Genomic DNA, 16,123 nt, shown 5'->3' with positions numbered 1-16,123 from the left:
GCGTCAGGTTATTGACCACTCTCGAAACAGACTCTCCACACTAGATGGGGCCATGGTGGTCCTCTGGTAGAAATCCCGTATTCACTTACGGTGAAACTGAGGTCCAGAGATTTGCAGCAACTTACTCAAGGTCCTAAAGGCAGAGCCAAGCCTAGAAGCTGATTAAGGAGACCTGGACTTTGGTCTCCACTCTGCCTTCGGTGGACTGTTCACGCTCACGTGTGCCTCTCCCCCAGGGATGTGGCAGGAGTTCATCCATCCTGGCCTCCGGAAACTCAATTCCCTCTGTCAGATCTTCATCTCACCTGTCCAAAACACCTGGTCTCCCTGACTCTGTTTCTTAGATGGTGGTTGTCTCCTCAATACAAGCCTTCCATACAAAGAAAATGGACTAAAACAAATTCTAAGGCAGGGATGGAGTGACTCTTTTGCCCATTAGGTGGCAGTATCAACAAGGAATTGACTATCTGAAGTGTCCTTAACCTAAACCGGCAACAAGAAAAGCCCTTTATGGCATATTTTGAAAACACAGCTGTATAGAAGCAATTAAAATTTACAAAGTAGATAAACAAAAGATGAAAAGGAGCTATACCAAAACATTAAAAGCTGTTTACAATAAAGAGTGGTATATTTAGTCATTTCTTTTTTTATTATTGTCTTCTGTATCTTCTGCAGTGAACATAAAATTTTCATAAATAAGTTATCAAATTAGTGATAGATTATTGCAGTTTAATGTATGTAGAGCTTGAGTATTGAAAAGACAGTCACAAAAGCACATAGAAATGTGATCATCTATATTTCTGTTTCGTATGCCATATAATCATGCAAATATAAAAGTATAAAAAAGAAATTTTAAATGATACAATTTTATAGTGCTTCGGCAGTGTGAATGTATTTAAAACTCTTATTAGCCTTATTAAAAAATTAAAAATTACAGATTTAGTTACATTGGAGACATACACTGAATTACTAGCACATGCAACCATTTCAACATATATATTTTCATTATATTCACTTCTTTGTGAAAAGAGATACATGGATACATAGGGTTTATGCTGCTCCCTCTCAGAATAATTTAAAATCGAACACTTACGGCATTAGTTTCTTTAACATACATGTTAAAACTTTCTAACTCTAACTTATTTACAAACAAATGTATTGATACTCTGGAGTGTGTATTTATGTATGAATGTACGAAACACCTTTAGTAGGTGTCTCTTACTATGAATAATCAATTACAAATGTCAAGTTGTTGTTTTTTTTTGGTCAAATTCTTCATTTTAACTCTCTTCTTTAAGATATTTCCTTAACATTCTTTAAATGTAATCTTAATTTTGAGCCAAGTGTCATAGAAAATGAGGCTCTTTGCGGAGAATCTGTCTAAAGTCCTTACCTGGCATCACAGGATCGATTTGACTCTTTGGTCCCCAAAAGGCAGAGTGATTCCTCTTCTCCGTGTTTGATAACACAGGTGGCCAGTTTCGGGCAGTGGCTTCCTGAGACTTGTCCAACAAAGAGCCCTCCCCTGCACCTTTGCTCAGTCTTGTGGTTCCCGGCTGGGCGGCTGCTGTGTGAGTCACCATCTCCTGGCTAAGGCTCACTGAAGTATGAAAAGCTGCTGTTGGTTGTTAGTTTCTTTTCAGAACTTTACCTAAAACCACTATTTTTGCAGTAAATTTGAAATTATGAATATTTGGGAATTATAACCTAAGAAATGTCAGAGCACTATAAAAACACTTCTCTCTCGTTTTCAAATGGTTAATCTCTCTTCTCCCAATAACCAACTTTCTAAATGTCATATAAATTGACAGAGGTAAAACCTAAACCCAAGGTAGGGAAATTCTTCATCCTTCCTCAAACCAATACCTCATTAAACTTTCTGCAGCTTTTCTTCTTTCCTGTGGTACATGTTAATGTTTATGACATTATAAGACTGCTTTATGGATCTGACTGAGCTACAGCCTAGCATGTCATAAATTTTCTTAAAACATTGTCGAAAGAAAATGTTAACTCACTTCGGCTTTTTAAAAAGCACATGCTCTAGAGTATTTTTAGGATGGGGAAGCATCTTTTGGAAAATTAAGAATAATTTCCTAAAAATGTACACAATATAGAATATTTGACTTTTGCAACTAGCATTAGAGACTCATAATAAATGCTCTTTAAGGCATAGCTTGTTCACATAAAGTTATACCTGAAACCAGGCAGAAAAAAAGCAATATTGAGTTTGCATTTTATTGTGAGAATATACACCTCCCTCCTACCCCAAAGGGCCAGGCAGCCAACTCACGATTTTGACAGAAAGCTTCATCAGACCCATCGGGACACTGCTCCACTCCATTGCAAGCCAGTGTGATGTCAATGCAACAGCCATTGTCACAAAAGAAGTGGTAGCGTGAGCACACGTTCGAGCATCCTGTTTGTGAACAAGACTCAAGTCACAGGAATGCAGGAAATTTAAGACTTTCACCATGTCAAGACTGAGACTAAATATATGATGAAATGCATGTGAGTAAAGGGATGCTGATAAGGAGGAAACACCTAACAGTCTGAGCTGGAGCAATATAGGTCCTGGAAAAGTTAGGGGTTCTCTTCTTGACCGCCCCTGACTTAATTCTCAGGACTCACCATGAGCCGTTCTCCGAGCTGCATTGTCTAAGAGGTGGGAGGGAAAAGCAGCAGCTCTGGTTTGCTCCATCCACACCTGAGTTTCCTCCCCCAGGTCTCACTCTGCATTAGTTCCTTCATCCCATCATCCCCTTGGTGGGCCACCTAACACCATTATACGCCCTGCATGGCACTCGGGTGGCTGATCGTGTTGTATCAGAGACACCACTTTATACATGCTGCGTCTTGCATTCTTGTTTCCTAAGTAATCATTTTTACTGAGGTTAACTCTCTACTATTGAACCTATTTGTTGTGATTAGAGAAAAATTCTGAGATGGGCTAAATAAAATCACAGCAGGTCTGAGAATCGGGGAGAGAGACAGGAGAGGTTAAGACTGCTGACATCCTGAAGAACGCTGAACTTTTGAATCAAATTCCAGGTGGCTATTTCAGCTTTTATCTACATAAAACAGCCGAACGTCACATGCCACCATACCTTGCTTACGCATAAAGTTTCCAGGGTGTTGCCCACTGCCAATCCGCAAAACTGTCTCTGCTTCACTTTCTCATGCCCTCCTTATCTATAGCCTATGCACAGCCTTTCAAAATATTTAGATCTTTTTTCCCCAAAACCCATTGTATTAAAATCCCATTAGCTCCAGGACGGCGAACATGTCTGTCTTCTCCATCTAGCCCTGCGGCTGGTGGGTCGGACATCAGACTCAGGACCTGGTCCTTTCTGGCTAGCACATAGCTCAATAAACCCCTTGTTTCAGAAAACCGAATCCTTTTGATTATCGAAATCAAAGGATTCTTCATATCCTTGGTGCTGTGAAAAATAAACAGAATCTTCAGATACTAGCTGGTTGAATTAATTGTCTTCAAATAATAAAATTGTCTCCCTTTGGGAGCCCTTAGGAGTTGTTAATCCTCATCATATAATATAGGAGCTACATGTGTTTTCTTGAAACACACTTTCCCATTCCAAATTAAGCCAATTTTACTAGACTGAGCTGCATACCAGCTGTGTGACTTTTCTGACACTGGCAATACGAGTAAAAGATGGCAGGCTAGAACTAGGTTGTAAAGAGCTCCATAATTTTCCAGGGACAGGATGGACTAGATCTCTTGGGACATGGGACAGTGGTAAATGATGATACACCACTGAGGCAAACGGCTGAGCAGCGTATACATGACCATGTGAAATTCTGGATACATACTCCATTGGGAAGCAGTTCAAAGGCTGGGAAAGGAGTCCATCTAAGAGCAAAGCAACCTGAAGATATCTTAATCCAGGAGGAAGAGGATGAAGTAAGGAAATGGTGGTTAAAGCTCCTGAGAAAGAAGCAGGAGCAACTAAGAACTTGGGCCTAGAAAGAAGAACCTGCTTCCAGCCCAGGGAGAGTTAGGAGGAAAAGCACAGAGTCTCTGTGAACATCAAGCAGGACACACCTACTGCTCACATTTCTTAAGTTCCTGATGTGAAAATCCTGAATATCTCAACGCTTTACTTATTCCTGGGTAGTTTTGCAAATAGAGCCATATTTATAATTTATCACCTACTTCCAGATTACTGGTCTCCAAACTTTTTTGACCATACATCCTGATCAATAATATATTGGTGAACACGCATCTCCAGTCTATAAATAATATGCATGTACTAATGTATTAACATACTGCACATGTTATAAAGTATCCTGAAAACTTAAAGAAGATTAAAAAGTCAGAAGACTAATTTCCGGTGTCTTGTCTTCCATCCTGAAAACATCCGACTACGTGTGGGGGATCCTATTTGGAGACCATTGATCTAGATCATATTGGAAGTGTCTGTTGGCTTGATGTTCGAGTATATTCTTTCCCCCGAAGCTTGAAAACATGCAGCCTCTGTATCTAAAACTGCACCAAGTTATTATCACAAAAGTGGGGGTATGTGCTTGTCTGTTTACCCCAGAAAGTGCCACCTTTGGTAACCATTACAGCTGGGTCATTAACTACAAGATCGATATTTATAATAGAGGGGAGAGAAACACCTCTTGATCCCTGCCTGTGGTTTTCAGTGTCTCTAGGTGGTGATTTATTAACTTTAACTCATAGTATGTTATTCCAATCTAACCAATGAGTGACTCCAGACAGCAGTGAGTACTATAGCCACTCTTTTTTATTTTTCCATAAAGTTACATTAGACCTATACCCAAGTGGCATTTCGGTAATCAAAAAAATTCACTTAACTGTCTGCCACTTCAAATACATTTTATTACCATCTTAAAGAAAGGCCAGAAATACGCAACTGGAAATTTTGGAGCCCTGGAAAATTGGCCTGATTACATAAACCAGGACAAACACGGGGCCGGTGAGCTGCTAGTTATCTGCTTATGTCAGCACGGGCCCTTTCTCCCACCCAGGCACCTCGGCCGTAAAAAGTGATCCTTTTCTAATTTCTGTAGGGGATGACAGGGTATCTCTGCCTTCTCATGAGCACTTTCCTCCCAGAATCAGCACTTGACTCGGTCCCTGCCCAAGCCAGCACTTGATCCCAGGAGAATAACCTTCTGGCCCTGGCAGTCCTATGCTGGGGAGTGACTGGCTGGAGCCAATGCCATGTGTCCAATGGCCCTGGTGCATAGCCAGCACATGAAGGCCCTCAAAAGTAACTGTCCGGCTCTCATGCACCTGCAGTAAATCAACAGGGCCTGCTCAAATCAAGGCTGGGCTGTATGGGTCCATTTACACCATCACTGACTCACAGTGGTGATGTGGGCAGGAGTTTGGTGACTGGGCAGGAGTTTGGTGACTGGCTTACCACAGGAAGTCACTCCTTTCCTCACAGCGGGCCTAATCTCTGCTAGACAGTGAGTCGACCAATCAGCCTTCAAAAGCTGCTTACGCTAATTAGCTGTGGAAGGCAAATTTTCAAATTTTCAAAATTTTACATCTTTGACGGAAGACAAGATCAGCAATAGTACAAGTAAACCAGTCACATTCCAGTTTTTATGTCCTTATTCTTCCAACTGCTGGCTTAATTACCATCCAAGTACTGAGTAATGGAGGATGTCAGAGGCATGCTGCAAGTTTACTAGAGCCATGGCTAGTGACAGAGAAGGTCCACTCTGCGCCCAGTGCCGAGCACGGCTTCTGCATGCTGTAGACACTAAGGGCATATCCGCTGACAGAACGACAGGACCCTCGAATATACAGTACGTCAGTACCTCACCACAAGTTTACTGTGGGAGATTTCACTCTGCAAAACCCCTATACCTTAGTGCCACTGAGTTCCATGTGTGTTTGTTTTTTTTTTTTAATTTGATGAGCTAATTTAGAAATGCAGATGTTTGGGAAAGAAAGACACATAGATCAATGTGATAAATGAATTTAAAATGTGCAACAGAATGTGAGCTCCATGAGAGATCTGTAAAGCTACATTATAAATGGATCCGTGCATCTGTGTAAAGTACCCAGAAAACTTTTAAACAGTCCTTTTAAATTGACGCATGCAGTTTGCATATTTTTATTTGTCTTAAATGTACTCCTCGCTGCACTCCTTGACCATACATATCAAATAGGCCACCCACCTTTAAATGAGATCCTCTCCTGGCAAAGTTATCTTTCATGAAATCGTGTCTAGGAGAGATGGAGCACCTACAGGTTCCCATAGCCCTCGGTCTGCTCTCATGCCCCAGACTGCTGCCCGCCTCAGTTCAGCAGTGTCACTCAGCCCCAAGTACAACAGAGCCTATTTTTGTTATCATTCGACAACCACCAAAAAGAAAATGGGAAGAGCCCGTGGAATGTGCAGTTAGAACATCACAGGCCAATCCAGTACCACCCTTCTGCAAATAGTCTGGTTTCTGTCGGCCGCCGTGAATGCGAGGTAAAGACTTGCTTCTCACCTCCCGCGGAGAAGGCCATGGGCAGCACTGTCACCGAAACGTTGTCGGAGCTTCTCTGCCCGGCAGTGTCCATCACAGTGAGCTGAACGGTGTATGTTCCTTCCCGTAAGTGGGACAGCTTCAGGGTTCCTGACTGGGGCACCTGACACCCAAATGGAAACATCGTATTCAGTTAGGATACGAGGCACAGAATCCAACATCGTCCTGAACCTGGAACCAGTGTCGTCCTCGTGGCAGGCCCAGCACCTGCCTCTCCACTCCTGGTCCAAGGCTGCAGAACGCTCCATCGTACACGACTGTGACAGGTTGAATTCACTATTTCTACTTTTATCTGGGATGACAATGTCCTTGACTGACAATCCTTCCCTTGTCCTCAGCAGCCGCTATTCCAAACTTGTACCTCCTCCCAGCTCCACACACAATATCGAGTCCTTCCTTCTCAACAGGTGCCCTCATCTACTTCAAGAAGAAAACTGGGACCATAATTATGGTCATAATTATGGCTCCACCATTCACCTCATCCTGGGAATGCACCTGTATCTATACCATCGCCACTTCCTCTCCTCCAGTCACTACATCAGCTGTCCCTCTTGCACTCCAGGCCAACCTCTCCATCTAGTCCTCGACCCCTTGCCCTCTGTGATTCGTAGGCTCAAGTTTCTCTTGCCCTAAAACAAACAAACAAAACAACGAATAAGAAACATCCTAAACCTTCTCTAGTCTCAGTCTTATTTCCCTTCCATTTTAATTGTTTTTTTTTTTTGAGGTTATATATTTATTAAACAAAATGATTATGTGCCAGGCGTTGTGATACACAACGGGGGACAGTGGTGACCCAGTTGCACAACTGTTCCTTGCTGATCACCTCTTGGGCTCATTCCCTAAACCCAGGACTCCACCTTGGTCCTCTACCCGCTTCATGGCACTTTGTTGGACAAGCTTCCTGATCATGGAGAGAGCGAGAGCTTCTGAGGCCCAGTTCTGCAGTGCGATTTTGGGAGTCATTTTCAGATGTTCAATCTAAAGACCATTTTTTTCCGCCCTCTCAATGATACTATTAGCTGTTTAATATCTTACTTTTTTTTAAAAAAAAAAGACCTCTTTCTGCTTAAAGGAATTAGTCTGGATTATTATTCTCTACAAACAAATTCTGAACATTATACATTTTATTACACTAATACATTAATGGACTTGCAAGTACAGAGAGTCTGCCCTATTATAACTCACCTGCTGGTTTTTATTGATGAAATTCTAGAATTTGGACTCCTGCACATCACCTTGGCTTAGAGAATTTGTCAGTACTACATACACACACGATCAGAATGCTTTACAACCATTTAGCAGCAATAGAATGAGGTACAGTGGCTGAGAAACTTTAGGCTGCTCCATAATCACTCAGAGCTCCCGTTAGGGCACAGATTTCCAGGCCCCAGCCTGAGACCTGAGTCAGTGGGTCTGGAGAGAGGGATCTGGGAATCTACAATAACAAGCCCATCCAGGTGATCCACTGATCACACTGGAAGAAATGCAGCAAAGTAGTCATTTCACTTGTCAGTTGAAGGGAGAGCCAATAAGGTGCGTTCCACAGATCAAAGGAGAATGTGAAGAACAGACAGATATAAGCAGTCATGAATGCTAAAATGAAGTTGCTAACAGATGGGAAACTGAAACAAGCCGCCTATTAGTACCCATTAGCTACCGAAGTGAGTGTATTAATAGATTAACACCTATGAGTGCTAAAATGTCATGTTTGAAATCCACTTTTCTATAGGAAATTAACTGCACCTCTATATGAAAAAAATTATTTGCATTTCTATAGGCAAGAACTATTTGCATCACTATTCATTTTCTATAATTTATAAATGCTAAACTTAAACCACCTGTTCTACAACCCCCAGCATTCCACTGAAAAGTACTCAGTAATCTCTTGCCATTTCAGTCTTCACAGCTTTTTATGCCAATCTTAATCCACAAAATGGGGCTGCACTTTCTTATAAAGTTGTTCTGAAAATTACAGATATGTCTAAATTACCTGGTACTGAGAACCAATCAATGACCTCTTTATAATGATCAAATCATAGTAGGATGAGTTTACTTTGGGGGGCATTCATGAATGTACAGCATTAATGAGATAGTCACAGTTTGGTAGAAAATGTCTCTCCCACCACAAACTCTGTCATTTAAATGATGGTTTTATAACTTTATGTTTATCTGCCATCACTGTTACACTCTTGGCTGGAGAATTGGTCCAGATTCTCCTCTTGATGGCACAGCAGTCAGCCATAAAAAGCCCATAAGAAATGTCTACTTTTATTGCTCCTTCATAAATAGCCTCAACAAATTAAATATTGAATCATCAGTATTATTTTTATTTAACTCTCATATATGCAATTCATTATTTACAGAATAAAGCTTTTAGTAGCATATCTGGAAAGCCAGAGGCAGGTTTGTAGCTGCTCTTAGAAGTGCCAGTTAATAGTCAGTGTCCTTCTCTGGGGAGCTCTCCAAGCAGATGATCAAGGACTTGTCCATGCACCTTTCCTGATCAACCTTAGTTCTCAAAGATTTCAATAAAGATATATTAGTTTTGCAGCTGATACAATGCATAGAAGGATAATAAATATGATGGACGACACTCAAAGTTCAAAATTATTTCTGTTGTAACCAAAAGCTGAGATGTAAAAAGGATAAATATCAGGGTCTGCACTCAGGTTCAATAGAGCAAATACACAACCAGAACGGGGAGGCCCTCGGGATGGCAGTTTATGTAGAAAGGTGAAGCAGGTTTTAGGTAATCCTGCTAACGGAAAACTCAGCATGAATCTATCGTGTGATGCGGCTACTAAGATAGTTTATGTTAATTAACCTTATAACTTTAGGTCTATCTTCCATCACCGTTATTAATAGAAGTAGAGACAATGAATCAACTACAGGAAGTGATATCTGTATATCTGTATATTACAAGAGGAAGATACACAATCTTCAGTCGACATGTGGGGTTCAATTAGGGGTTTCAGATTTTAAGGGCATGGATGAATCTGAGAAAATCCAGAAGAAGCTGCATGGTGGATGGTCTGAAAATCAATTCATGTGAAGAACATCTGAAAGAAGTGGGAGTACTGAGTTCCGAGAAGAGCATTCCAAGTGGTGACATTCATGTGTTTCAAAGATTTAAGGGACACAGAATAAAAAAAGATGTATTCAGTGTTTTTCCAGAGAACACCCAGCACCAAGGCACAGAAGGAACAGGGAGGCTTATCTTGTTTGCCTAATAATTACAGCTGATTACAGATGTCCTGGGGCGTGACGTGCAATAGTGAGCTTTCATCTCTGGAAATATCTAAGCAGAGTGGGAGACCCTTGGAAGAAAGGTGATACAGGGGCTCTCGGATAGATGGGAAGCTGGGTAAGATGCTGAACAAGGGTCCAACCACTTCTAAGTCTATAAAATCATTATAGATATCAAACAGTAAATCAGTGTGTTTCAATCAGCCTCGAGGGACTAGGTGATTATCGTTTTTGTTTTGTTTCAACAGAATATAAATCGGTGCTTCCCCATAGAAAGAAGACCACAAGAAGACACAGGAAGGAAAATACAGCCAACGACAAGCCACGGAGAGAGGCCTCAGAAGAAACCAACGCTGCTGGAACCTTGACCCTGGACTGCTACTACCCTCCAGAACTGTGAGAAAATAAAATTCTGTTGTTTAAGCCACCCGGTCTGTAGTTCTTTGAAGTGGTTTGGCTGACATTTACCTAGCCAGAAAATACTAACTAGAAAGGGTCCTGGCTGGCGTAATAAAAAGCCGCTTGCCTCATGATTCAAGACTTTCTGTGTGCCGGCAGCTGCTGCTAAGTTGCTCCTTCTCATCTGCAGAGATGCCCGCTGGGCCCGGAGACGCCTGATGAAAACCAGTGCTGAGCTGAGGACTGGGAGCCCCTCGTGCTACCCCTCCCGCACTTGTTCAGCGATCTCAAGCAGGCCTAACTGCTCGGTAAGACGGTTGCTTTCTGGGTCATGTGAAGAATAGGTTGGTTCTGCTGTTGTTTTCCTTGTTACACTCTTGTAATTTTCAAACTTTCTATCTGGATCTTGGACTAAGAAAAGAAATAAAAATGTTTAAAAGTAATCTGAGCCTTTTTCCTTGAAGCATTTTTGTATTTTGGAGAAGTCAACAAAAAAGCAAGAACGAGAGTAAGCTTTAACGTAAATATCAGGATCACCGTTTACTCAGTAGAAAACCAAATTTATAGAATAAACTGTTTTTGGTTTTTTTTTTTTGACAATCACTTTTATACTTCCTCCGTTTCATACCTCTTCTGCTATCTCACAGACATTTGGGGAACATAAGTGGAAGGAGATTACTAAAGACCACGTCAGTGAAACCTTAGTTTCTGTTAAAACGGCAACATGAATTACCTTCATGTCCACTGATGGGTCCCCCCGCAGCAGCACCCACTCATACTGGACGATGGCATGGTCGTCTGTGCTTTCACGGCCATCCAAAGTCACCGCGTCGGTGGGCAGGCGCAAAACCACATCCTGCCCGGCCTTGCTAACTGGAGGCTCATCCTTTTCTGTGAGAGAAAATAATTCACAGGAGAGATGATTCCCTATTTTTTTTCCTAGTTAATTAAGAGAGGTATCTTGTTTGCTAGCATAGATGTAGTCTAGCAAAGAACTGCTAAGGATAGATACAGCAACTGAAAGTTATCTTATTTTCATTGTATTCTCTTTACATAATAAAGAAAATAGTAATAAATTATGAATATAGACTTTAGCTGTAATGCGTGCTAAAGTGGAAATGTGGCGTGTCAGCTGGTAACAGTGCTGAGGATAAAGTCGTGGGTCTATGAGAGCGAACTAGGCCCTCCAGCACATAAATCCGGAGTAGCTTTACTCTCTAGAGTGAATTTTTCACTTAATTTATAAACGGCTTATTAAATTAATTTATCAAAAAGTCTTGAAGTAAACCTTAAAAAATCCACCTCTGATATAGATTTTTTTTCCTTATTCTCGAGTTTTTAAAATAGTGACAGAAAGTGTTCCATGAATGGGAAATAAATTAAATTTGGAAAGTTAAGGCAAGTTCTTGGACTCATACAAAATAAAGCCCACATAGAAATTCCCTGTAATCTAATTTTTCATCTAGGAAAATAGAAGTCACAGCTTCTAATAATTTTTGTAATAGAAGCTAGCACATTGAGTTTCTGAGGTGTCCTATGATAACAAAACAAATGTGTCTACCTTTGATCTAAAATGGTACATAATTTAAGGCTAATTTTGTTCATTTAAATATTAATACTTAACTAACAGCTCCTTCAGTGAGTCTGATGGGAGAAGCTGCATTTCTAAGAGCAGAGTTGTGAATATCTTAATTGCTTTAAGCTTCTTACTAAACTTACTCAAATACACATCTATTTATCGATGTAACTGGAAAACCAAACTACAGGATGTCATGCATCCTTTTTGGCATCCACTCTGGTCCAAATGTGCTCTCCTGAACTTGTCCCTCCTTAACTCACTCTGAATGATGTTGCTGAGGCACTGCCTCTTCCACAGCTGAAGCTGTCTCCTAAGCTGACTTCTGAGGGCACCAGGTGTCCCAGTGCCTGAGGTTTGGGGCTAGCTGTGGTCCTATTAGCTTCTCATGAAGCAGCAAAGGGTCGTCACTCTTGATACACTGCAGCTAGAATGACTCTTCTGGAATGCTAATCTGACTGGGTCATGGCCCTGCTTAAGAAAAATGCTTCAACAAGCTACCATTATCTTTGGGGTGTTCAGACACCTACCTGCTGAGCCCTATCTTCTAACCTAGTGATCCTCTCTAGACCCAGAAACAGCGGATTTATGAGGGGCTTGCGGCTCTTCAGAGTTGTGACTTTTCTGAATGAGAATGGCACTGCCAGCCTCAATCAGAGGTAACTTTTTTAATTGCCAAAAGGCACATACATCTACTGAGAACATGATGAGTCCCACTTCTACAGTCATTTAAAACAAGGAGGACGCATAACTCAGATTTAAATGAGCCACTTAAGCAACCCTTGCCTAAGACACTTATTTAGCTTTTTCCACCTCTGAGCAAACATCCAGTGCCTGACGTTTTTATTCTGCTTCCCCAAATAAAGAGATGTGACAACTGCATGACTAAGAGGATCTTTTCAAGAGATTTATGGAGAATTTTCCTTTAGTTTTGGAAGGTTCACTGTTTTCCACACAACCATTTAGCACTTTATAATTTTATAAAGCACCATCTAATTCAGTAGTAACACATTATAGTTAGCAGCTATTTGCATTAAAATTTATTTTAAAATACTATTTTTAAGTAGGCAAACTGAAATATAACTATATGCCATCAACGGCAATGGATGCTAATATTATATTATTTCTAATATTATATTATTTCTAACTCTCAAAGATCTGACCCCAAAGATTTCAGATGGAAGATTCAGGTAAGCACTGAAATATCCCACATATTATAAAACTAATTAATCTTGCCCTCTTGGAAGAAAAAAAAAAACATTTACTTTTCTTTAGGTGAGCTTTAAGGTCTGATTTAGGAACACCTGATATCCTGACCACTGCTGTATTTGAAATAACAGAGATATATTTCCCTCTCAGCTCAAGACCAGGCAAATTACACAGTATATTTTAAAATAAGCCAGTTTACCCACCCAGAAACAGGCCTTAAAATAAACGAATGATACCAAGAAGGAGTATGCTATACTTAGAAATATTTGACCTGCCGATGAAGAACAAGATAAATGTAATTTTGAATTCTCATCATAAAAATGTAATAAACCAATGCTAAATACTGTGTGACACTGATTTCTTGTGAAAACAAAACATACTTGGTAAGATCTACAGAGGTTGAGGCCCATATCAATTTGGGTGGACCATATCGAGGTGGCATTTTATACAGTAAATAATACCGTTGACGAATCTGATTTACAAAACGCTGCTGTGAACAGCCTTAATGACAAGGAAGTGATTCTGGAACCTGGATCTGTACTGTGTGGGTACAATGACATAGCTAAGGTTGAGAAATCAGACAGGCTAACTCAGTTGCGTAAGATCACAGAAGTGCTAACTTTGTCAGTTCAGATGTCAGCCCAGATCTTTCTCACTAATAGGCTCTGTCTTTCCCACTATACTTTGACACCCACAAAATGCATTCCAGTTATAGTAAATTTACCTCCTGAATTTAATCTATGAACTTATTAATATGTTCTATTTATTGATATTTATTCATATATCCTAACAGTGCCCATAATACTACCTAAAATTCACAAATGCCATTTTAATTTCCTAACCTCCATCATTGGACATTTACTTTACCAATTTTTGTGCTGTTATAAGTAATGCCTTTTTTGCTCATACATTTTCTTTAGCATAGATCATTTCTCCCAAAAAAATATTCCAGAAGAATGAACACTTTCATGGCCTCTGCTACATATTTCCTGACCGATTTCCAAGAGCGATATCAATGTACACTTTAGTGACCATACAAGATTATGCTAAGTTCTCCACATGCATGCCAATATAAAGAGTAAACTTATTTTTGCCAATTTAATAGCATAAGCTGACACTATTTGCATTTATTTCTAAGATTGAACATTTTCCCATGTTTATCAATTCTACATCCTCTTCTGCAAACTGTTTGTTCATATCCTTTGCCCATTTGTTTTTTTCTTACCGATTCATGTAAGCTCTTCCTATTAATATATTGATACCTTTATCTCATATTTTCCCAGACTCTTGTTTGCAATTCCTTTTGTTTCTTGACAAAATTTCTTTATAAAGAAGTTTTGAAAATATGCATATAATCCATCCTTTCTCTTTGTGATCTCTTTAATTGATTAGAAAGTTATCTTTCCTACAGGTAAGTAATAGTAAGTTTATTTTCTTCAAGTCTTCCTATGTATGGAGGAACCTACAACTTAATTTTTTCTAAAATAATTCTTTAACCCACCTGGAATTTACTGGTGTGTGCCCAGAGTAACAGGTCTAAATATATTTTTCCCAACATCTCAAACAGTTATCTCAATATTATGCATTAAATATAATTGTTTGCCACTCTTTTGTGCTGTTTGTTTACAACACAAAAGGGAGAGGTTGAAAACGTGAGAAAGTTCCTTGGAGGAGACTGTTCAGGCACCTGTGGAGGGATTAGCCTTGAACAGGAAGGTCAAGTCCCTCCTTAGAGCTTGGAGAGAAGAGGGAGGGGCTGACCGGGCAGCTTGTGGGTGTGGAAATGCTGCCCAACAGCTTTGATTCTCCCTGGCAGGAAGGGGTCTGACTTCCAAAGGACACAGGGTCTTCCTAGAGGTCCTGCTTTTCAAGCTGAATATCCAGTGGAAACGGCATAAAAGTTCTGGTCTGCAAGCCCTTGGATTTTATACTTTCCCATCCAAGTGCTAACCAGGCCCGACTGTGCTTGGCTTCAGGTGAGATCGGGCACATTCTGGGTGGTATGAACATAGACTGGGGATCATATTCTCTAGCTCCAGTTTCCACCTCTCCACTCCCTCCCTCCTGCTGCTCTTCACTTTTTTTGTGGGGTCACCCAGTCCCCAACCCCTCCCTCCAAGCAGCTGCATGACACAACCAGGGTCCTATAACATGTTACATGTGTGCCACCTTTTAATTCACAGCATGTCCACCTTTGACCTGCATGATCGCCTGGGCTGGAAGGCAAGGCAAGCACTCAAGTCCCAAGACATTGGCAGGAACTCCCATGTGGCTCTCACACCCAGCTGTCAGGACTGTAAGCTTCCTATTCTGCTCTTGACACACTATTGTGGGCTGACTTAGTCACTTCAACACATCTCTCTCCAGCATCCTCCTAACCACACGCAATAGCCACCTAATCAGTCTGCTTCTCTGCTTCCAGACTGCCTGGTGCTGCTGGAGAATGGATTTGACCTGCTCCATGACACAGCTCCATAGCTCCCAGGCTGTGAGACACTCAGGCAAGTGACCCTCTCGCCAAGCCTTCCAGTACACTGGTTTATAAGAGAACCTAGTTCTTTGGGTGTTGGGAAGATGAAGAAAATTCATGCGTCTAAAGAATTTATAATAGCAAACTTAATAAATGTCGGCAGTAAAAAGGGCTGATGGGTTCCCCTGTAAATTTGTGCTATCCTATCCCATCTGGCCCCTCACCAATCACAATATTTCTACTCACTCTAACAAATTCTCTGTAAGAGCTTTTCTAGGCCATTTTTGTGGCCCTTTAGCTTCCAACTCCACATGCTCACAAGAATTAGGGGAAAAAAAAAAAAATTCAAGAAGGAAAAACTTAGTAGTCTCAGAACCAGAAAGAACTTCAACAGGTTAAGCATCTGAGCAGGGAAAACAGGGTGTTTGTATAGGGTAACCTTTGCCCTACCTCCTAGCTGCAGAGGGGAGTGAGGGCGTCTCCACATTTCCATGTTGCTGGGGACCTGAAGAAGTGTGAGCATGGCAGTGTTTTTCCAGAATGAGGACCAACCCCACAGGTCACCTATTTTCACCTCTGAACATCTACGAAACTGAATTCCTAGACAAATTCCCCCTAGGGAAGGACAAAGAAATAGAAGGAAAAATGACAAAAAACCAAAAAACAAAAAAAACAAACTTCTATTA

The 16,123-nt window shown here is 40.8% G+C and overlaps 1 protein-coding gene across 1 annotated transcript in view; it reads right to left on the bottom strand.

Annotated features, from left to right (window-relative positions):
* The window catches only part of LRP11 (LDL receptor related protein 11), a 34,686-nt gene that overhangs the window by 15,709 nt on the left and 2,854 nt on the right, over positions 1–16,123 (bottom strand). Inside the window, exons 2-5 of the mRNA XM_039846917.1 lie at positions 10,916–11,073; positions 6,496–6,637; positions 2,291–2,416; positions 1,394–1,600 (exon numbers count right to left, since the gene is read on the bottom strand). Coding sequence (XP_039702851.1) covers positions 1,394–1,600; positions 2,291–2,416; positions 6,496–6,637; positions 10,916–11,073 — 633 coding nt within the window. The remainder of the gene's footprint in view (positions 1–1,393; positions 1,601–2,290; positions 2,417–6,495; positions 6,638–10,915; positions 11,074–16,123) is intronic.

The sequence above is a fragment of the Pteropus medius genome, unplaced genomic scaffold, assembly GCF_902729225.1.
Source record: "Pteropus medius unplaced genomic scaffold, Ma_sr-lr_union100, whole genome shotgun sequence".
Lineage (NCBI taxonomy): Eukaryota > Metazoa > Chordata > Mammalia > Chiroptera > Pteropodidae > Pteropus > Pteropus medius.
Note: the sequence above shows the minus strand (reverse complement) of the source record. Positions and strands in the feature narration are given on the sequence as shown.